The following is a 22,793-nucleotide window of genomic DNA, read 5'->3' as shown; positions in this document are numbered from 1 at the left end:
GTGTGGGAGAGGGAGACATGAATGCACTCATGCTTCTCAGTGTGTCTATTGCAATTGTAATGTCTGTGAAATGGGTGTAAAGGCTACAGACTTCTCCATATCCACTGGGCTGAATTGGTCTCGCAGCCTTAAACGCACAAAGCTTAAAAAGCATATCTGAAAAAGCTGAACACAGTGGGAGTTGGTCAGGTGACCAAATGTATTTTTGTAACTTCTTTCAGTGGGATTGTTGAATTCTTCGAACTGACCACATCATCAGAGTAGCTTTAGAAACTGTTGTTCTCAATCAGCGTTTCCTTTTCTTCTCTTGCTCCCTCCTGCTGTAGAGCTCCAATGGCACATGCATTAGTCAGGTCACTGCAGGCTTCATGTGAAAATTGGTCATTATGTTTCCATTACAACGCTACAGATTTGCACTCTGCATTTACCGCAACTTTAACCCTTACTTAAAAATGTTCTCTTTAAAATCCGTATTTTGTGTAATGTAATGATGATGTGCCTTGTATCAGGTTTTGTTGATACTGGCAGACGTCCATAATTCCTTAAACCCCTGACTATGTGCCAGGTAATGAGCACAAAGCCTGAAACTGTTAGGTAGCCATAAGAGTCAAAACAGCTTTCCCATCATGCCCTGCTGTCTTAAAACTAGGTCCTTTCACCTACAGTATGTTCAACCTTTTTTCTCCTGAAATCTGCTTCCCTGCTCTCAGTCAGGAGCTTAGGAATAGTGATAAAGCCATCGCACACGAAGAAAATCCTCCCTGAGGATCTTCAGATCACTGTTTACAATCTGCATGATCTAACAGTCCCGTTTCCCTACTTAATCTGACCAGTCCACACTGGAAGACTGCAGTGTCAGGTGTCTTTTGAAATGGGGCTGATGGGCATGGAAGAGGAGCAGATTTAGACAGAGCACTGAATGGTCAAAATGTGAGTTTTAAGTGTTGTAGTAATGAGGACAATCGAAGCAGCCTTAACAATATTACAAAGCAATTCTGCCTGTCAGATGGTATTGCCACTGTTCGCTTTGTGGTTCCTGACTCATACCTGCCCTGACACTCTTCCCCGTCGTCTCTCTTCTTCCTCTTCCACACACTTTGTTACAACCAGAGCATGTGTCTATATATATATTTTGAGTGTACAGTTCAATGCAGATCTAAGCTCTGTAAAAAACATTTTCAAATCTGTACAATATTTAAATAAAGAGTATAGTATTTATTATCCTGTTGTGTTTGACGTGTGATATGTGCATAAACTTGCATGCTTGAGTGTTGAACAATACATTGCTCAGGTGTTGTCTTCACTGGTGCCTCCAGCCCTGTATTTTCCCATCAAGGCATTGTCTCATTTAGCATCCAGTGTGTTTACCTCACTGAACCCAGGCTGTGGTGCAGGAAAGAAAAAGATAATGCTTAAGAACATTGTGTACAAGTTGTGTGTCTCCCACATTCCTCAGACGTCAGCCACAGAGTTCCGTCTGCAGACAGGTGTGGCATCTTCAAGCTGAGGTAATGTTTTCACAGACAGGTCTGTTTTCCCTACATGTTATGACAAACATATTTCATATACTGAAATTGGCAAAATAAATTGATATATTCTTTGATAAATAATTAATATAAATACATTCTCTTGAATTTCCAACTGAACATTGTGTGACAACTTATTAAAACATTTTAGCAAGCAAAGCAACATTTTGGCTATAAACAACATTCTTAAAAACTACTTAAAATGCAAACTACATTAAATACAAATTAATTTAGATCTTATCATTCAGGCTACAGTTCTGAAGGTTGTAACCTACTTTTGGCAGTTTCACAAAACGTCAAGCTAAGAAATAAGATGTGTGTAACAGCTCTGTTTTTAGAGGCAAGGACTTCCTGTATTATCTTCCTGCAGACTCTCCTCTTCATCACTGCAACATGCCAGAACAGGTATTGTGGTGGCACAACCATCGTTGTCCTGCTCTGAGGACAAGGCCCTGAACAAGAGGGAGCAGATCTACAGGGAAAGAGAACACATGACAGCAAACAGTGTAATTAAACAAGAGTTTAGTGCTTCAGAGTCGAGTTGCTCTTATATTTATATTATTTATTACTTTTGGATTTTCTTTTGCTTAGGAAAACAAGGTAAATGTGTTTTAAAATCAAATCCTCAATGCGATAAAAGAAAAATATGAGTGCTGCTTTGATCTCTAAAAACTGGTCTGACAAGATGATATTCACCTTGAGGGGTCAAAAAAATTAAAAGACTAGACTACACCCAGACTAAGCATTTAACATGGAGGAACAAAAGCAGGTGTGGGCCAGAAGAGCTGTAAGATAGGAAACAAGTCTAATCTGACTGTGAGTCCAATAAAATAGTTTGATTCATGATAACGGCACAGAACATGCAAATCTCTCAATCTCTCACATCCAGTGTCACCTTGCTTATCTTCTTCAGTCACACAGGGTGAGTCATTATGGCACTCTGGGCATACTTCCAGTACAGGTCAAAGTAAAGCATTTGGGACACTTCGGCACTGTAACGCCTGCAAGCTGCAGGAAACAAGCAGAGGCCATACAGAGTTCCCAGCAAAAATTAAAAATCAACAGGAATCTCTTGTTACCATGGAGGAAGCAGGAGTCACGGTGGCACTGGCACAGGCCTCATAAGATTCACCGAGTGCATTACAGTCATCAGTCTCAGGCAGAAGCAGCACTGAAGCAGGCGCGTTGGTGATAGGGCTGCCCTGGCTGGATGCTATCAGCTCCATCACTGCAGGAACACCCTGAGGCTCTCTGCTGTCTGCCTCACATGAACCCACAGGTAGAACAGCAGCATCTGCACACCTGGAAACACACACAACACACTCATCTCTGTGGCAAGCTGGTGGTGGCTTTTTCTTTATCCGGAGATAATGATCAGTTTCTGAGCTGTCAAAAATAGTTGTGACACTGTGTGCAGTATAATTGTTGTGTACGGTGCTATGTTCGATAGCAGCAAACTAAAAATCCACAATGAAGTCACAGTATGTCTCAGTGAAATCTGACTCCTGAGCATGTGGACTATCACTCAGTCCTCAGTGCTATTATCAAGTCCGATGGAGACAGTGGAAATGTCATGAAGTGGCAAAACAAGAGGCACAGAAAAGAGGAGACATGAAACGTGTTGTTGCTGAGGAACATATGAGGAATATATGTCTATTTACTAACCTTGTGTCTGTGTTGCCCTCAAAAATAAAACTGTGCTTTTTTCCAGCACTTCACATAAAAACAGAGCATTAGAATGTTCATGAAAATATTTAGAGCGTTATGTTTATTCATCTTTACAAATATATTCAACCACCGGTTCTTGCAGTGGCCTTAAGTGTGGTATGACAACAAAACAACTGTGCATGTAACCACACTACATGTCATCAACTTCCGAGAAGAAAACAGACCAGACGTATAAAGAGGAACACTGCAGGAAGAAGTAAAGAGAGCAAGCTGGTTTTAAAAGTCTCCAGACAACCTAAGGCTACTTCAGTTCTACTTCCCTAAGCAGCAGGCAAGCACGTTTTCTTGCGAGTATGGCACGGATATCAAAAATATACTGAATATGTTCACAAACAGCCAGAATGTTTCATGTCAAAGCAGAAAAGACAGTGAAGGAGTGCAGGTTGTAGTTGTATTCCAGGGCAGTGGGAACAGAAGCACTGAAGACCTTCCTGCTCATCAGGTCAGCCATGTCTCTGCAGACTCCCTGCAGTGCACACGAGCAAACCGAGTTACAAAAGAACCAGATGTTCAATAGTACTGCTGGGACTGCTCGACAAGATCCACCCAGAGTCCACCAGAGAGAGAGAACAGGACAGAGACACTGGCAGAACAGCCAAGCAGACTAGCATAGCGGAGATGAGGGGATTACAGACTGTCACACTGACAGGCTTCTAACGTAACCCCACATGTCCTGAGCTTGCCCTATTTATCTCTGTTACAGACACAAGGCTGGCTGCTGTAACACTACGCCCTCTTAGGAAGCTAAAAACAGCCAATGAGGGCAAACTGCCTTGACTGAGAGCCAAGAGAGAAGCTCAGGTAGAACCCCGTGGGAAGATTCAATTATCCTCTTGGTTACACTGTCACAGTAGATCTGAGAAACTGGGCCTACAAAGGCTTCAGCTGTGACAAGGATGCTGCTGGGTCAAAATAACAAGAGAATACACCTTACCCTTATCTGTGGAGCTGTGCTGAGAGTACGAGAGTTTGTTACCTGGGTGTAGTAGGGGCCAGGGCTTCTGCAGGCTGAGAGGGGCCCCTGCTTTCAGAGTCAGTGAGTGTAGCCAGCACCACAGTGGCCTCCAGGACCATGTGCTCCACAGAGAAACACACAGGCCTGCAAACCACATCAAGGACACACTGATCAATATCTGACAGTGACAGAAATACAATTACATTATCTCTTCTTTTGAAAAAGCCAACAGAAAAACGTGCCCAAACTGGGCACTTGGTAAAATGGCTGGTAACATAATCAGATGCACCAGCCACAGACAAAATAGCTGACTGAATTTTGAGGTTGTCTTGTGTCAGTGCCTGTGGTACAGCAGCGTTGAGACTGACGTTGGTCCTTGTAACTTGAGATATGATTGCTGTTCAAACTAATCATGATGGCAAAGAGACTTACTTTCCTGCAGCACCGAAGTGGACCGACACTGGAAGGCAATGTGACTCTGCAAAGGACAGTAAACCCTGGAAAAACAAAAGAAACTGTCAAAAACTGAGCTATGCTTATGTGCACCCATGTCATGACTATGAGCTGATCATTTTGAGAGCAGCACATGCATGTTGATGACGGCTTCTTTCAGGCAAAAGAAAAATATCAATGCTTGAGTAAATTGAGGCTGACTAAAACTTAAAGCCTGGCTTCTAATCCATCCAAACCCGATTTTCCAAAACCGACAGGAACAAGAGGACTAGGCTGGCTAATGAGGAGCATCACAGCAGGGTGTCCAACACACATTCCAAGACATTAGGGACAAGAGTTGAGGGTGTTAATGCAAGTCAAGTCTCATTAACTGGACTAACACAAGGACTGTCATCAAAATCAACAAATAGCCAACCAAGTGCTTTTGCTTTGTTTTCTTAAGTCAAGACAGAAGAAAGTAATTTGAATTGGGGTGTGTTCATTCAGACACTGTAACAAACTACTTTGGATTACAGAGCACGCTATTCTGGAAATTGCATTATAGCTTTCTAAGTTCCAATGTTTTGCTGTGACTCAAACCTAAAATAGTTTATGATGGACTTAGATGAATCACCCCTTAAATACAAACACATTCCTACTTGGCTTCAAATTTGCACATTTTGTGATGAAGGATGCAGTGTGTAGCCTATACTTTCTGCAACTCGTAACTTCAATTACTTTTTCCATGGAGTGGTTCAATATGCGTCACTCAGGTCACACTATCTTAGCTATAATGATGGGTCACAGCACTGAGGGCAAAGTTCACATGGAAAAGATGCAGAGAGCCGTGTGCAGACGCATTAGGACGCTCGGGTATCCAGATTACAGGACCAGAAATATGACCTCTTAGACATGAACTGCTCCTGGTGAACCAGTCTCACACACACATACCCTCTGCATACACACACACAAAGATACACACACACATAATATTCTCGTGTGACAGGATAAAGGGGGCCTCCAAAAATAACCATGTTACCCTCAACTCCTTGAGACAGAAGGTTATGTCCGAGTCCACTCCGACCTGAAAGTAGTCAAACTCGTCTGGGTGTAAGGACATCTCAGTGTGCATCATCCTCATGTGATCTGTGATAGAAGCACATAAAGGTCAAATAGTGTCTGCACGCCATTTTTAGTGTTTGTTTTAATGTGGTTGAATTAAATATGATGTATTTGCATTATCAGGTTACGTTCAATCTCTAAGCTGGTGCAACAGTGACCTTTCAACAGTTTATGATATCTGCCACTTGAGTATTGTCGTGCTCTTAGCGTAGACCATAGTGTAATGTTAGCTCACCATTTCCTTCCTCATAGTAATTTCTCAGACTGACTCTCAGAGGAGTCATAGACAGAGTGATTTCCTCCTGGGACACTGGGAAATGCATCACCATGTCAGCAAGAAGCCTGCAGAGAGAGAGCAAACCCACGCACAATCGACCTAAGCATTGTGCACAGAGCCTTATGTCAGTGCAGTGCTACTGATGGATGATGGCTTTAACGGAGAGTTAAGCTTCTAACTTGATAACAGAATAGTGAGCTGCTAACCTGGCAGGAGCCTTCAGCACATTGGGACAGAGGTGTGAGGCAAACACTGCCTGCAGAGCCTCACTTTCCTCGAAACGCAGGTTATGGGTTTTAGTGATGCCTGTCACAAAAGCAGACAGGATATTTGGAGCACAGTGCCACCAAGTGTTACCAAAATGCAATGCAGCGTCTGCAGAGTTGACAGAGGTCGTTTTGAACACAGTGAAAGAAAATGGGCCAAGTAAAAAAGGTTCAGATAAAAATGATTAGAAAAAAGCTATTTATTCAAAATCAAACAGGACATGTCTCAAAAATCCTGGACCCTTCCCATGCCTGCAGCTTGCTTATAGTAGAACATGCAACTTTCCTACCATGCCTGCAGAAAAACTGGATCATCACTTGGTCATCGGATGTGCCGACTGATATCTGACATCGTTCCACATTACGCTCAATGGAAGTCAAACACCGGAAAAGAGGTAGAATAGACTTAAAAACAAATAGACATATTTTAGACAAAACTGTCTAAAAGTCTTAAAGGGACAACATGATCATGTCGCGTATGCCTTAGTTCAGTTCTGGTTTTAGTACTCCACTACTGTCTCCTATATTCTGAAAAATTGAGTATTTGTCCTGTGCAGTGGGCTGTGACGTCACTTTGAGCTTTGTACAGGTGAGTAACCAACATGCCTGGATGTACCTTCATGACAATTTTGCATTTGATTGTTTCACCGCTCTGCTCAGACACTGATCCCAGGCTGTAATGCTGGAAGAACAGCGGCGAGAAGAGGAAGCAGGCGTATGCAGATCGAGCAGAACTCACTGCTCTCAGTGCCAGCTTTAAGACAAGGAGAGATCCAGTCAACATGCTGCTGCCTTTGCAAGTAAGGAATGAGGTCAGGTCTCATATAGAGGACTCATGTAAAGTTACAGTAAATCCATTTAATTAATAAAATAAAAGTTAAATCCATTTAATTAATGAAATAAAAAGAGATGAATGGGGGCAAGCAATGTCACACTAAGAGCCAGAATTCCTGTTGGTTGAACAATATGTGGTACTTCAGCGAGCCTTTTAATTTTAGTTGGCGCTGCTCACCCCTTTGACCATGGGGTCCAACCACAGGTCATCTCCAATCCGGGACAGGGCATGGATGGCCTTTCCAAACGCTGCAACACAACAAGGTGCCAGAAGAGTTCAAGGTTAGCAGCATACTAATGTTTACATGTCTTACTGTAGCTAAGACAGCCTTTTCTTTCAATGTAAAGAGCTCAGCTGTTCAGGCTGTGCCTGAAAAACAGATAACGTCACATCTATAGTGGCTAACTTAGCTAGCTAGTTGGAAGCCAAGTTAAGCTAGCGTCGACTTTCATCATAAATTAATGTTTTAAAAGCTTCTGCGAGCTGCTACAACTTATACGCAGGTTACAGTTTTACAATTAATATTTTCTTTACAGCAAATTCATATTTCACTAGTTATTCACCACTACCTTTTACACAATTTCTTTCAAGAAGACAGTTCATATTTGCTGGTGACAGGTCGGTCCAACACACGAGCTCCCACGACATCAAAGTGGATCCCACAACAGCACCACGAGCTCATCACGGGACACGTTCAAGCAGCGCGTGCGGACTAATTCTCCTGTCTGATACATGCTAATCATCTTAGCTAAACAAATAAATAAATACAGTAAGACTGACATTGGTTGGCTTGAAGGTGGTCCTACCCAGCAAAATGTAAGATTTAGTCATGATTAGTTAGATTTATTCACTCGAAGAAAATGGCCCCAAAACTATTTTAATTATCATAAGGTCTTTATTTAAAGTTTTATTTAACAGGGAAAGTGCACATTAAGTAACAGTGATGTTAAGCCACCAGAGCAAGTCATGAGGCTATTTTTCATCTGTAGTTCCAGGACAGATATTACATAGTCACACAAAAAAACAGTATACAGAGAGCAATAATAAAAAATAGCACATTAATGTTGTTAACACTCAGGACATAATCACGCTACATTGTCAGGTACAAATTAACACTAAGAATCATGTTGCTAGGGTTAATTGCTTATATATGTTTTCTAACTGCTAGAACTCAGGGACAACAGAATATTCAACATAATATTTGTAATTGTACATGGTCACTTGTATATTTATACAAATGCATTTTAGGACAAATATTACAACTGGACATTCAACTAACAGAACAATTATGATGTGTAGTATAACTGCAGTGGTAGTAGTAGTAGTAGAAGTGCTTGTAATATCTGTGTCAAACTCGCTGCACACAATTTTTAGTCATATTTGAAAATTTGTGTGATATAACAGGAGCTGATTCAAAGATCACCATGAACACTCACTCTAAGGTCCTTAAGGCCTTTAATAGTTAAATCATTTGCCATTGTATCTATCATCTGTTGACTATTTTTGGAAGTATGACATCAGAATTAGCTGTGCTGCTGCTGCTGTGGCTTTTCCTCTGTCCTCGTGGCCTCGCCCTTGCCACATCCTTCCCTGCATCCTTTGCGAACCTGCTATTATCTCTTTGCTGATAATCCCCATACCTTCTTCTGCAGGTGGGGTTCTGACCTTGGAGATGCAAAACACACACAGCATGAGATGGAAGGTAGTTCATGATGGAAGTTCATGACTGAGACATGTGGACACGCACCTGATTGAACGCATGTGTGCAGCACATTGAGGTAGTGCTGCTTCATCTGCTGCCTCATGTGCTCTGTGCTGTAAATGTTTGCTATACTGCAGAGGTAACGTCTCTGCCCAGCTGAAAGGGCCGGATGCTGAGACAGATACAAGAACTGATGTGATTATTAGAAAAGGTAGAATGGCAGTAACCTTGTTACACGTGAGGAATATTAGCTCACAGCAGCTTAGAGCTCTTGACAGAAAGCTAACTTGAGTGTGTGTTCCAGCGTTAGGTGGTTACCTGTAAGAAGGGTGCAGTCATCATGGATTTGGGAATGTGGATCATCTTCATGTGCTGGCCACCTGCAGACACATTTATGTGTGTTCCTCTGTACATCTCCCTCACTTGCTGACTAGGTAGACATTCAAAGCCTGCCAAATGCAGAGTGTAACAAGCAATGCCTTATTTTTGACAATTGCGATGTCTATATAAATTTATATTATCTGTTTTGAAATTAAGTTTCTTGGCTGTCCACCTGAGCTTTATGTGTCTGTGATATACTCTACTTAAGTACAGTTTTATTCTTTACTTGTACTTTCTGAGTTTAAACTACTTTATACGTCTGCTTGACATTTCAGAAGCAAATTTTGTATTTTTGACTTCACATTTATTTAACAGAAAAAGTTACCACTTTGTTACTAGTTACTACTTCTGTACCCAACAGTATATAAAGTAGTTAAAAATAGTTAATAATAATTGACCAGCTACGACAGTCAGTCAATCTGCTCTGATCTGTAATCAATCGGAAAAACAATTACTTTTACTTTTGATACTGATGATACTCATGCAGGGCTTTTACTTTATTCTGTTGGATTTTTTTTTTCTTACATAAAATCTGAATACTTTTTCCATCACTAGAAATTACCTCAGCAGACACTGAGACCGAAGACAGCGAGCACACATGATTCTGTTTTAGATACTGTTTGCATTCAGGTTATCTATTTTGTAATTCAGTAATAAAAACAGGTTTATTCACATCTGTTAGCATTTAAAGGAATATTTGACTCACCACCTGTGCACCTCTTGTTACATTCTGCAGACCTAAAAATCAAGAATTACAGTTTTGAGAAGAAATAAATCATCCGTTAAAGGTGTGAATACTCACTGAAGTCTTACCTCATCATGATGTGACCACTTCCATTTTTTAACAGGTTTTCTTTTTTCAGCTGCTCAACAAATGTCACCCGCTTTCTCATTGTTAGTTACAAACCCAATATTTCCTGTGGATATTGTCAGGGATGTTGCTGACATCTTTATCAGCTCTGTATGTGTTGCAGCCAGCAGAGCCTATTAGTGTGAAATGAAGCCAGCCCTGAAATCTGACACTATTCCCAGGGTTCCAATTACAGAGCAGAGGTCTAATATACTTGAACCCAGAGTGTGTTCTCATCTAAAATGTAAAACACAAACAAAATTACAAGCCGCTCTGTTTACACACTTTATTGAGCATCATGTCCAATATACATTGCATTGACACAAAATGGAAAAACAAAAAACCTAAAAGAAATAATGGCGTTAGGGTGGATTACCTGGACACACCATTTTCAGGGCGTATTGCTTAATGACATTTCAAACGCACCGAATCTGTGCAAATACAGTGAACACCGGTCAGAGGAGGTCATGGTAGGTTAGAAAATTCTGACTTAAAAAGGTAATGTCAACAGCAGTTATGTGATCATCAAGTCTACAGAAATCTACTAACTGTACACATCACATTCACCCAGAATGTACTAACAATGGTATCATATTTAAACATACCCACCTTCTTTAAACCTGATTGCATGCGCCAAAAGATGGTAAGCTATTTTTTCAATGTCAGTCACAGATCAGTCAAGTACAACATAATTCAAAACAGATGTCATCATGGCTTAATTGTCAGCAACACCATCGGTGAGAGTGAGCAAAAGCCGATGGTTTCCAGACTCCACCCAAACACGACTGTGTATATTCTTTCAAAATGAAACCTAGATGCAGGATTGTGTTCATTTCCCATCAGAACCACGTATTCATACTTTACTAAGTGGTGAGTTAACTTCAAGTCTCTATCAAGAATTACAACCCAAATTCAGTGATTAAGTAAAGGTGATAAATATTATCTAAGTATGCACTGATCACAACTCAAGATGTTGAGAGAATTAAAGAGCATTAATCAGCAAGCTTCCCAAAGTCCTCTGAGTCTAAACCCGTGAGTGAATGTGACATACACATCATCATTTACCCACACACTGATCAAAAGCCAAACGTGCCACAACAAACGAAGTAAGAACGACTAGCCTAATTCTACTATGGAGCCCCTAGAATTACCCATGTTAATCGATCAAGAACTCAAACACCCATAATCCTCGGCAAATTTACGAGCCTGTCAAATTGAGGTAAGCTCAGACACCAGATAACCAGCACACACGCGGAATAATCACAGCTTAGGCTTTTTCACAGACTGTATTTGGTTATCCATGAGTTACGATAACGGTATGAAAAGACTACGTGATAATTAATAGATCTCTTCGGCGACCGAGAGGGCCACGTGTTGAGGAATATTAGGTTCATTTTGCCGATTGCTAATCAACACTCTACATGAAGTTTGATCCTGAGAAGTTGGCACAAACCATGTATTACCATTTGCTATGCTTGTATGAGTCAATATATTATAAAACAGTGACTCTCAAATCTCTGAGTAAGCCATTCCATTTACATCAACAGCTAGCAACAATACATAACAGAGCTGTTTGAGGGGATCATGCAGGTTTGAGAGTCATGGTTTTATACCTCTTACAGCAGCACAAGAAAATGCTAACAGGAGGCCATTTCTCAGAAAAATAGACTGTACGAAAACTCTTTATAAGCGCCTCTAAAAGTTTGCAACCTGACCCTCTAAACAACAAGCACACTGTGAGGAGGTGAAGCCAACAAAGGCAACGGTGATTCGATGACAGTGTTGAAAATAATCACATCTACTGACAGAGATTTGTTGGGCCGACATTAATCTGGGGGTAAGTATTCAGTAGGGAGGACAAGTGATGACCTAATGGTAACGGGTTTTTCGTTTTGTTTTACACAATCTTGACCACTAAATTGCATAAGAAACCTGGTATAAAGTAGAAACTGTTCAGCAGCAGATAAAAAAGCAAGTTAATTTACAGTAGTGACATTATCTTACATCATTAATTTTTCAAAATAAATAACATTAAATATACAATTCCAGGTAGGAAACAGGTTAATTTCGCTGGTAGGGTTCTCAAATTGGCTCATCTTGCGGAAAATGACAACCGTTCACAGAAACGTGGTTGAAGCCAACCAATTCCTTTGACTGGCAAAACAAGGGGTGCAAAAGCCTTTTGCAGAAATTTTCCCTCTCAAGGCATTTCCTCTAACTGAAACAGACACAAAAAAAATCAGAATTACTATTTCCTCCAGCAGCACGGTTTCACATGTGACTATTACTTGAAACAATTCAATTTACTTACCCTGGAATTTACACTTGACTCCTAATCAAATGCCATTTCTTGACTTTTTCTTACACAGCGAGCCACCTTCCTCTTGAATTCACCGTTAGGGTCCTCCCTCCACTCTTTCTGTGGGAGGAACATCACAGCCTCAGTTTACTCAAACCACACAGATAACATGAATGAACATGGATTTCCAGTGTCGGGGGAACGGGATAAGCAGGGTAACTCACAGCAGCGTCCACATTAGCTGGTGAGTCGCTGTTGGGATCTGCCAGCATGGAGATAACGCTAATCATGATTGTCTCTACCGTGTGGATCGGAAGCCAGCGCTCCTCAGGCTTTTCATAACCAAACTTATCTTCTCCTGGCTCGTGCAGAATTGAGATGCAAACATCCCCATTCTTCGCAACTGTAGAGAATGAGAGCATGACTGTAACTGCAGCCAACATAATGTGATGGCGCTACAATTGAACTCAAAGGCCAGATTACGCAATTTCAGTTATTTGTCCAGACCAAGTGATGGCAATCAAGATGTGAAGTGTGTAAAGATCAAGGAGTCTGCTAATGTGTTTACCATTTGGGTGCCAGATTTCAGTGATGAACTTCATCTTTGGAGGCCGTAGTGGATAATCATAGGGAAAGGTTAGGTATGCTTTGAAAAACCCTCCTTCACTGCAAGACAAGGAACACAGCAAGGGCAAATGAGAAATTAGGAATTTAAATAGCAATCTCTATATTTCTAGACATTCTTATCCAAATATTTTCTTACTTACAAAAGGGTATCTTGTGGACCAATGATCACAACTTCCCATTTATATATGTCGTCATCATCTATCAGACCAGCTGAAAAGCCCTCCACGGGGTTCTTGTTGAGCTCTGGAAAGAGAGGCACACATTATTTTTTAGTACAACGAACTGGAAATGAAATACACCAATTTCACGACAGTGACAGGTCTGAGGTGTGAGCAGTCAGGTTAAGATTACTGGCTGGCTACTGTTTTGGAGAAGTCAAAGCTGCTTGTTGTTACATTGGCAAATGTCATTCACAGGACAGAAATAGGAGGGGCAGTGATTCAAGTGGTGGTAGATAATAATTTGATAGGACAACTGGTCCAATCTGACAAATTAGCACACACAATACTCCATTACAGCCATATTACAGGGGGTGTAAGGTATAGTAACATATAGTATTCTACTACCGCACAGCAACCCCGGATTTGGTGAATGTCAGGCCAATGCTTTGGAACCAAAACTCAACTTAAAACCTTTACATGACAAAGCGTGAGAACTTTTTATACGGCAAAGAAAGGTTTAAAACAAAATGTTGAGGCATGAAGTGGGATTTCAACTGGTTTTAAAATAGGCCACAACAGCACAACACTAGGGAAAAGCCTAGCTGCTGCAAGAAGTGGTGCCCAGTAAACACTGAGAGGACAATGAGGTGCAGCCGTAATGACTCTGTGTTGAGTCACTGACGGTGAAGTATGATGGAAGGTACAGGTAAATATAAGATAAGCCGCGTGATGCTGACACAAATTCTACTGCAAAGCTGCAGCAGGAAATGTTGAGTCTGAATTGACAACAAATAAATGGTACAAAGTAGGTTAACAGCTGCTGTCCAGAATGAATAAGTATGAAGTGTTGAATTAACCCATATGAGATTCTGGCTAGAATAACAGAGTTTTAATTATAAGAAGGTATGTGAAATGATGCACTGACATTGACTAATTTGTTTAAAGTATTCCTATAATCCAACTTTTGTTTAATCAGTATAGGAGATATTCAGTTTTCAGTGTGTGTCACATATATTATGATAGAAACATTATTTTGTGTCTCTTCTTTTAAGAATAAAAACATCATTCTGTATATTTGTCAGGAGAACAAGTCATAGTTTCACATTATTTCGACATCACTCAGTAACTCTACAGTTTGGCTACTGTTCACTCAATCAAATCGTGGCTTCCAAAAATAAAATAATCACAGCTGAACTGAATCACCAACTTGAGGAACTGAATTGAATCGACCACTGTGAAGGCAGTGATTCACATCCATCCCCACGCACGGAGAAACCAAAATTAGCATACTGTACAATCAGTACAATATGGTAAATCAGTCATAGCCCGGGATGATGGATGCAGTGGTGGATGGTTGCTGCGCCTTCAGCACCAATGGGGAAAAAACTGAATCCTGATGTCAAGCTACCGCACATTATCACAGCAGGTCTAACTTTATCAAAGTGGGTCACACTGGCTACAGTGTACAGCTGGAAAAATACTGAAATATCAGTGTGGAGATAAAGTCCATACATTGTCTGGGATGTTGACCCTCATAAATACTGTGATACACACAGCTCAGGTATCTTTTACCTAATCTTGAAGGCTGCATCACAGATTCATGACCTCCTACCAACAGTATAAACACAAAATTAGTCTAACATTCAGTCCAACGTGTTGAGTCAAAAATCTCTTAATGTGTCACTTTGAGTGGCGTCAAAAATCAAGTGATACGAGATGAAAAATGTGTATCAGTTTCAAAAACGGCCCATTCATTTATGTTGCCGACTCAGGAGGCTGTCAGTCAGCTGCAGACCACACTGTACCACAGCGGTGCTGCGCTGTCAGTGTCCGGGTCCGTGTGTCCGGCGTTTATAAGAAAATACACGCAACTGCCGCCTCTACATTACAGATAGTGCTGATTATTCTGTAAACAGGCCAACAGGAGAACAATAAGAGTTTGATCGTGCAGCGCTTTCACGCGGGGATGCGTTTCCTCGCTAAAAAACCGCTAACCGAGCAGCGCTACAATCTGAGCCAGATCTGACACCAGAAACGTTACGTTAGATATTATCTTATACAGCTAGGTGGTGAGTTTAGAAATTCAGTCGAGTTGCTACAGATATGGAAGCATATTCGTCTGTGAGAGGCTTAGAATGTGTAAAGCTATCATTATCAAAGTCATCGAGGCAGATGAGTCCCTGGATTGATTATTCCTTTGTTCCGTCAGCTAACGTTAACTAATGTCGAACTCGCTAGCCCGCTAGCAAGGCTGCTGCTGCGATTCAGTGTTGTTTCCCATACAACGTTCATGTTATGTGAGACACGTATACTTCTTATATATGTATTTTTATTTCCACTAATCAAAGCAGCTTAGCCACATCCCGGAGCGCTTTGATAAAGGAACCCATTATGTTGCTTGGTTAGCTTTCTGAGCTTACTCCTATGGCGTAAACACAGCTTTGCGTAGCTAAAAAAAAGCTAACGGTAGCCGCTAGATAGGTAGCTTTTATGTCGCCTATATTTGCTTACAGTTTTGTATTCATATTACCTGCCAGTTGTTTTCGAAGAAGTAATGCTGATTGTTCGGTCATGGTACGCGGACGTAAATGAAAAACACGTTGTGTGACAAATGCTTTCCGAAAAAAAAGAGCTAAAGCTGAAATCGGTGTGAGATCTTGCGCTGCCTACTGCTGATTTCCCTCTGTGTTTTGACACAAGGTTCAGCTGCTGGCTTTAGCTGTGCGCATGTGCGTCTGCAGTTGGACTGTGTGTTTATTTGTGTTTACAGCAGCGTTTCTTGAGAAATCAACAGGCACTAAACAGGAAAGGTTCTTTCCAATCATTCTAACTGATTGATTGATTCCTGATTGATATCTAATACCATTAAAAGTCAATTCACAGAGGAACGTGTGGTTCCAACTGGAACATCAAAATACTGTATGCTTTAAGTCTCAGCAAAGGGATCATCTGACATGAATGGAAAATGGTAACGGGGGCATTTGCGGTTCAGTGTCTTGCCCGAGGAGAGGTGATCAGCTGACTGGTTGTTGTTTACTTCGTCGTGTTTTATTGTGGATACTGTGATTTGGTCCGTAGAAATGTCTGGTCTTATTCATGCAGAGGTGAGCAGACCAGTTCCTCCTAAAACGTCTTCTGTGAGTTTGTAAAATGGTAAAAAAAAAAAAAAAACATAATAATAATAACAATAAAATAGTAAAAAAAAAATCTATTGCATTATTAATTAAAATAAAACCTTAGGCCATTCGGGTACTGAACCAATGGCTTTTTTCATTTTTCCAAAACTAATTACTGACGAAATTGTTTCACTGTTTCATTTTTCTTCATAATCCTATCTTTCAGATTTGAATTGGAGATGGCGCCAAAGACTGTGTACTGTGTATGATTGTGTATGGGACAATGAACTTGATTTGAATTGATCTATTTTAGAAGTGCAGAAATGTCTTTGTGACTGTAGTTATGTTTTTTGGCTAAATTTGATGATTTAGGGTATCAATTCTTAAGCCAGAAGAAAAATAGACAGGTACTATAACAGACTGTATTACTGTAGTCAGTCATGTAGTATAGTCGTGTGTGTGTGTTTGTGTATGTGTGTGTGTAATTAAGGAAAGATTTATGGCTTTATTAAGATTTATTTATTAGAATTGAACCTCGTGAAAAAAATAAAGGTTGCAGTTGCAAATCTTTCTGATAACATTTATGTCATGCATTTTCGTAATGCAAATGGCTACTGCGTAGTTTAGCAAAGTTATGAAGTAACTACAAATTAACAGTTGTTGCGGTGAAAGTGAAGCGCATTGGCGTCCCATTAATTTACTGAATAAAAAATACTGCTACGGCAAATACACAAGATGCGTTCACAGTCATCGGACAAACTTTCGAACTACAAGTTTTACTTATCTGTTAAAGGCTAATTTTTACCCTTTGCATTTTCTCCATTTGTTTATTACGTAAAATAAAGTTGATTAAACCTAAATTAGCCAAAGTCGTAGATTTATTATATAGCATATCATACTTTCCATATTTTAACTACGGTGATGGAAAGCACGAGCCTGCGTAGAGTACTTAAACGCAGCAATATGCGGAAGGAAGGTTGTCCGGCGCCATTTTTAATACATTAGAAGCTAGTTAGCATTAGCTGTTTACAAGCCCAAACTTTTAACTTGAGACGGAAACCTAAACAAGCCCTCAACTTAAACGAAAATGAATGTAATAGATCATGTACGGGATATGGCTGCCGCTGGCCTACACTCTAATGTTCGGATACTGAGCAGTTTGTTGTTGACGATGAGTAATAACAATCCGTAAGTATTGTCAGAACAGGATCCGTCTATTTCCAGAAGAGTGTTGTTCTACCTCGGTGGGTTATGTTGTTAGCCCGTGACAGCGGTAGCCCAAATCGAACTGATCAACAGATAATACGAATAATTGTAATCGTAAAGCATCTCGGGCTTCTAAATTAATGCAAGCAGACGAGTTTGCACTCGTCTGTACATATCTCAAGCAGTTACGTTGAAAAGATTAACATTTGTGTTATGGTGCAGGACATGGTGGAGGTACTTTCCCAGGAAATAGTCTTGTACAGTCTCCTACGATTCCTGATGCTTGCTATTAGCTGTTAGCGTGAAGTATTGTGAATTCAATCCTTCAGCGACTATTGATGTTGAATCCCCCCCCCTTCATAATCTCTACAACATAGTGTGCTTGGTTTAGAACCAGTGGCCACAGTCAAAGTTAGTGTACAGTGTTTTTGTCCTTTTGTAGCCCAACATTAACTCTTTAAAGCAGGAGACAGCAGAACCAGGATGCCTCTACTCTTACTTAAGTACAGACTCCTTGCATTACTTAGTACACTTCTGTACTTTAGATCAGCTGACATTCACATTGTTTTTGTTGTTTTGATTTCATGTTGGGAGTATTCTTCTTTATACATAGATATATTGCTATATATGTTTTTATGAACTTTATTTTCTACAGTTTTTATTCTGTTTCGCTTTTCTGTATTCTCTCTTACTCAATGAGACCAGTAAGTCTTTGTGCTATTAGCATTTCAACTAACACACTGCAACAGAGAAACATATTTTCTATGTTGTGTCTACTCTAATTTTAATTACTGTATTATTTGTATCTTGTTTTGATTCTAGAGAGCTGTTCTCCCCGGCCCAGAAGTACCAGTTGTTGGTTTACCATGCCGATGCCATCTTCCATGATAAAGAATATCGTAATGCTGCCTGCAAATACAGTATGGCGTTGCAGCAGAAGAAGGTGCTCAGCAAAACATCTAAAGTTCGTACTTCTACTGGTGGCGCGGCGTCTAACATACAGGCTCAGGTATGTTAATAAAGACTATGCACTTGTAAATTTTCGATCAAAGACATAACACAGATGTCTGTCCCAGCAGATTTCCTACACACTGCAAGATGACCCAACAATTGCTGAAATGTTAGTGTTCATTGTCTGTTGTGATGATAGTATCGTGCTGTATTTTGCACTTTGAGGCACACAAAAATCTGCTCAACGTGGGACACTGCTTTACGTGCCTTTACAGTGTACATATAAACCAGAAATTTTGGACGAAGGATAGAACATGGTTTAAAAGATGAGACATTTTTCTTCCAATGTTTGTTAATGTCATTGTGTCGCCACCATTTTTGACAAAATCCTCCGACTTGGTCAGCTGCCATAACTGGTTACAATTTTAGTGAATGTTGCCTTTCAGAGTTTGCCATCAGAAATCGAGGTGAAGTACAAGATAGCTGAATGCTACACCATTTTGAAACTGGATAAAGATGCCATTGCAGTGCTTGATGGGATTCCATCCAGACAGAGGACTCCAAAGGTAGGCTGCTACTCCCATAGTTATTGTAATCAGCTTTTCTCTTCATGCTCCATGTGCCTTTTTATTGTACAGGCAGGATAATGATGTGTAGCCACGTCTTTATCTCAGTCAGTTGTCTTTGTCAGCGTTGACTGTCTAAAAGGAAAAAGATGACTACTTGTCTTTTTTTTGCATAAATTCTGCACATTTTTGAGTCCATTACCTTTTATAACAATTGTGATAAGATGGATATTTATTGTTGTTTCTCGCCTCAGATCAACATGATGCTAGCTAACCTGTACAGGAAAGCTGGCCAGGAGCGCTCAGCAGTGACGAGCTACAAAGAGGTCCTCAGACAGTGTCCCCTCGCCTTAGATGCAATCATTGGTATGCATGGTCACAGAGACACCTTCATCCATCAAACGTTTAGCCTGCTGAGACACTTGTGCCTTGTGTATATTGGCTCTTATATACGTGCACACACATACACATGCTCACAAATGTTCTGCTTGGACTTTGTGAATCTCTTGCTTTAAAGTATGGACCTATTAGTGAAAAGCACTCTTGAAAAACACTCTGCTTTTTTCCTCTAGGTCTTCTCTCTTTATCGGTCAGAGGAGCCGAGGTGGCGTCCATGACTATGGACGTGATCCAGAGTATCCCCAACCTGGAATGGCTCTCTGTTTGGGTCAAAGCGTATGCCTTCATACATGCAGGGGACAATTATAGAGCCATCAACACTATTTGGTGAGCAGGGCAGCAGTGCTTTGTACAAAGTGACGACATATTACCGTTCCCGTTAACGTGAAGCCTATTTTTATTTGATGTGCCTCTGTCCGTCCCTTGTCTCAGCTCTCTTGAGAAGAAGTCTCTGTTGCGGGACAATGTGGACCTCCTGGTGAGCCTGGCAGATGTGTACTTCAGGGCAGGTGACACCAAGAACGCCATCCTCAAATTTGAGCAAGCCCAGATGCTGGATCCTTATCTCATCAAAGGTGCAGGATGAAAGGAGTTTTTATTGATTGATTGTCACAAATTGTTAACATTTATTTTGTTGGTCAGACCATTTTTTTTCTTCATGGCCTGACTGACAGTCATTATCTGTGCTGTGAGGTCTGGGGCCTTGCACCAGCCACACACTGGTCTAAGCCATCATAAACGAGTCATGGAAACATGGCACTTTTTGCTGTCCGGGTGAAATATCAGATCTGTTGTCTGCACTTGCAGGAATGGATGTTTATGGATACCTGATGGCCCGTGAAGGACACTTGGAGGATGTTGAAGTCCTCGGAGGACGATTATTTAATATCTCAGACCAGCATGCAGAACCCTGGGTGATCTCTGGGTGAGTCTCTAAGCAGGCAGCCTCATTATGCCTTTGCATGAGTCATGTCAGGTAGACTGCACCTAGCAGTTCTTGTTTGCATGAAATTTCCCTGTCCTGTGAAGTTTTTGTAATCTTTGCATTTATTTCTGTCATTCAGTTGTCACAGCTTTTACAGCAAGCGTTACTCCAGAGCCCTCTACCTGGGAGCCAAGGCCATCCAGCTGAACAGCAACAGTGTGCAGGCTCTCCTCCTGAAGGGGGCAGCACTGAGAAACATGGGTCGCGTTCAAGAGGCCATCATCCATTTCAGAGAGGCCATGCGCCTGGCACCCTGCCGACTCGACTGCTATGAAGGCACGTTTGGCTTTTTTATTCTATCGTTATATGGTCTCTATCTTTTAAGATGCGGAGCGTTTCTGTTCTGCTTTTAAGCGTTAGTAACTCTCCCTTCACAGGTCTGATCGACTGTTACCTGGCATCCAATGGGATTCGAGAGGCTATGGGAATGGCCAACAACATCTATAAGACTCTGGGGGCCAATGCACAGACTCTGACCATCCTTGCCACAGTGTGCCTCGAAGACCCTGTGACTCAGGAGAAAGCCAAGACCCTGCTGGATAGAGCACTGGCACAGAGACCTGACTACACCAAGGCCGTGGTCAAAAAGGCTGAACTGCTCAGTACGTACCACTGTTAGATAGAGCCTTCAGAATGATCACAGCATGCACATGTTTTTGCTTTTAACAAATGAGCTTGGCAGCTGATGCAGTGACATGGTTGCCAGAAATTAAAATCTCTTCAGTTACGTAAAGAAAATGAATATGGATGTAGAGATGGAAACAAAACTGTCTTGTTGTCTTGTGAAGGCCGGGAACAGAAACATGAAGAAGGGATCGCTCTCCTTCGTAACGCCCTGGCCAATCAGAGTGATTGTGTCCTGCACAGAATGCTGGGAGATTTTCTAGTGGCTATCAATGATTACCAAGAAGCCATGGATCAGTACAGCATAGCACTAAGGTAATCAGAGTTTTAGCTTTACCTCTAATCTTAGTGAACATGTTGCTATCAAAGTATATATTTTATGATGGGGACAGACAGCACAAGCCTAACTTTTTTTTTTGGTTTCCTCTCCTAAGCCTGGATCCCAATGACCAGAAGTCTTTAGAAGGTATGCAGAAGATGGAGAAGGAGGAGAGTCCCACAGATGCCACGGTGGAGCTGGACGGCGACGACATGGAAGGCAGCGGAGAGGATGGAGATCTTGAGGGCAGTGACAGTGAAGCAGCACAATGGGCCGATCAGGAACAGTGGTTTGGTATGCAGTGACCCCGGCCACTGAAGGGTACACAGTCAGCTCCACCTTCTAACACACTGCAGCCTGTCGGACAGGACAAGGTGGTCTCTGATGATATTTTCCCATCATTCTGTCAACCAGATCAGCCACGTCACTGTGGAGCCAAATGTTGTTTGCTGTCCAATACAGCCTTACTAGTAGACACTCAACCGTAGAGAAAAGCAAGACATATTGTTCAATGCATTGATTGCTCAGTGTTTGTAAAAACAAAGTCATGTCTCTTTGGCTATTTATTCAGCATTTCTTTGTTTCATCTTTGCTCGCAGTGTGTGGCTGCCTGAATTAATGCATCACTGTTCCAGGTAATGCAAAGTGGAACTTAAAGTTAATCACATTCATTACAAAGTGAGTGTCGGTGTATTAAAAAGGCCTGCTTTGGATCCTTTTTGACAACAAGTTGCTTCCAAGTGAAATGTTTACTGGGAAATGTAGACTGAAGCAACTGGTGCGATGGGGAAATTTTGTTCAGGCCCAAAACAGCTGGAGATCTCCTTCACGTGTGTGACGGGGGGGACTGGTAGAGATTTTACATTGTGCTGTTTGAGCCTGACTGACTCGGCCATTTACCGCAGAAAGGGCAAGGTGAAGGCAGCGATGTGTATTATAAAGGTTGGGAATTTTCCTCGACTTTGTATCTCCAACAGGAAAACAGAGGGTCTGTGAAAAGGTCATTATGTACCATATTTCTGCTGCTTTTTAAAATGTATCATCTTAATTTTAACATGAGAATGTGTCATGTAACGTACATGATTATCATATGTGTGTGTTGTTACTGAGTCTGCCTTTCTGTATCAAAATAACCCTATGATTGACTCATTCTTTAGTTGGGAAGTATTACTTAACCATTTCAAGACAAATGTTTATAGTATTTTGTACATATTTTGAAAGTGTATAATAAAATGATTTAAAAACTCGTGACATGAATGTAGGAGTCTAGTTTCTCCAGTGGTAGACAGAACATGACACAGTGAGTAAACTCTTCACGTATGACAGTTTTATTTACCTGAAACCAAAGTTAATGTGATACATTGTACAATCATCTCTGAAAATACAGTACAGCAGTTTGGCAAAAAATGCCAGCGGAGGGACTGCCTGCCATCTGCCTCGTGGTAAAACATGTGCATCACTGCACC

The 22,793-nt window shown here is 41.1% G+C and overlaps 3 protein-coding genes across 3 annotated transcripts; 1 reads left to right on the top strand and 2 right to left on the bottom strand.

Annotated features, from left to right (window-relative positions):
* Positions 1-1,860: 1,860 nt before the first annotated feature.
* Positions 1,861-7,744, bottom strand: rad9b (RAD9 checkpoint clamp component B). The gene is made up of 11 exons (XM_041937939.1): positions 7,711-7,744; positions 7,319-7,389; positions 6,923-7,060; positions 6,597-6,711; positions 6,247-6,346; positions 5,999-6,105; positions 5,681-5,787; positions 4,642-4,706; positions 4,231-4,353; positions 2,606-2,828; positions 1,861-1,998 (listed from the first exon to the last, which is right to left on the bottom strand). Exons 1-11 carry the CDS (start codon positions 7,742-7,744, stop codon positions 1,861-1,863), a joined length of 1,221 nt encoding a protein of 406 aa, XP_041793873.1.
* Positions 7,745-10,346: 2,602 nt separating this feature from the next.
* Positions 10,347-15,839, bottom strand: LOC121606518 (ubiquitin-conjugating enzyme E2 G1-like). The gene is made up of 6 exons (XM_041936873.1): positions 15,692-15,839; positions 13,141-13,243; positions 12,942-13,039; positions 12,598-12,776; positions 12,386-12,493; positions 10,347-12,292 (listed from the first exon to the last, which is right to left on the bottom strand). Exons 1-5 carry the CDS (start codon positions 15,732-15,734, stop codon positions 12,407-12,409), a joined length of 510 nt encoding a protein of 169 aa, XP_041792807.1. The 5' UTR covers positions 15,735-15,839; the 3' UTR covers positions 10,347-12,292; positions 12,386-12,406.
* Positions 15,840-17,283: 1,444 nt separating this feature from the next.
* On the top strand, positions 17,284-22,578 carry anapc7 (anaphase promoting complex subunit 7). Its single transcript, XM_041937314.1, has 11 exons — positions 17,284-17,465; positions 18,306-18,492; positions 18,881-19,000; positions 19,255-19,366; positions 19,573-19,726; positions 19,832-19,974; positions 20,207-20,324; positions 20,464-20,660; positions 20,762-20,986; positions 21,173-21,323; positions 21,443-22,578. Exons 1-11 carry the CDS (start codon positions 17,365-17,367, stop codon positions 21,630-21,632), a joined length of 1,698 nt encoding a protein of 565 aa, XP_041793248.1. The 5' UTR covers positions 17,284-17,364; the 3' UTR covers positions 21,633-22,578.
* Positions 22,579-22,793: the final 215 nt, after the last annotated feature.

Source organism: Chelmon rostratus, chromosome 5 (genome assembly GCF_017976325.1).
Source record: "Chelmon rostratus isolate fCheRos1 chromosome 5, fCheRos1.pri, whole genome shotgun sequence".
NCBI classification, from domain to species: Eukaryota; Metazoa; Chordata; class Actinopteri; order Chaetodontiformes; family Chaetodontidae; genus Chelmon; species Chelmon rostratus.
Note: the sequence above shows the minus strand (reverse complement) of the source record. Positions and strands in the feature narration are given on the sequence as shown.

What these genes read in the sequence shown, in the direction of transcription:
- anapc7 (XM_041937314.1), top strand. Translation starts at nt 17,365, where the DNA reads ATGAATGTAATAGATCATGTACGGGATATGGCTGCCGCTGGCCTACAC. An exon ending in CCGACTCGACTGCTATGAAG is followed by an intron (nt 20,661 to 20,761) that starts GCACGTTTGGCT and finishes CTCCCTTCACAG; the next exon opens with GTCTGATCGACTGTTACCTG. An exon ending in CAGTACAGCATAGCACTAAG is followed by an intron (nt 21,324 to 21,442) that starts GTAATCAGAGTT and finishes TCCTCTCCTAAG; the next exon opens with CCTGGATCCCAATGACCAGA.
- rad9b (XM_041937939.1), bottom strand. Translation starts at nt 7,744, where the DNA reads ATGAACTGTCTTCTTGAAAGAAATTGTGTAAAAG. An exon ending in TGAAAGAAATTGTGTAAAAG is followed by an intron (nt 7,390 to 7,710) that starts GTAGTGGTGAAT and finishes GTTGTGTTGCAG; the next exon opens with CGTTTGGAAAGGCCATCCAT. An exon ending in AATGCAAAATTGTCATGAAG is followed by an intron (nt 6,712 to 6,922) that starts GTACATCCAGGC and finishes TTTGTTTTTAAG; the next exon opens with TCTATTCTACCTCTTTTCCG.
- LOC121606518 (XM_041936873.1), bottom strand. Translation starts at nt 15,734, where the DNA reads ATGACCGAACAATCAGCATTACTTCTTCGAAAACAACTGGCAG. An exon ending in TCTTCGAAAACAACTGGCAG is followed by an intron (nt 13,244 to 15,691) that starts GTAATATGAATA and finishes CTCTCTTTCCAG; the next exon opens with AGCTCAACAAGAACCCCGTG. An exon ending in CAGCTAATGTGGACGCTGCT is followed by an intron (nt 12,494 to 12,597) that starts GTGAGTTACCCT and finishes TTCCTCCCACAG; the next exon opens with AAAGAGTGGAGGGAGGACCC.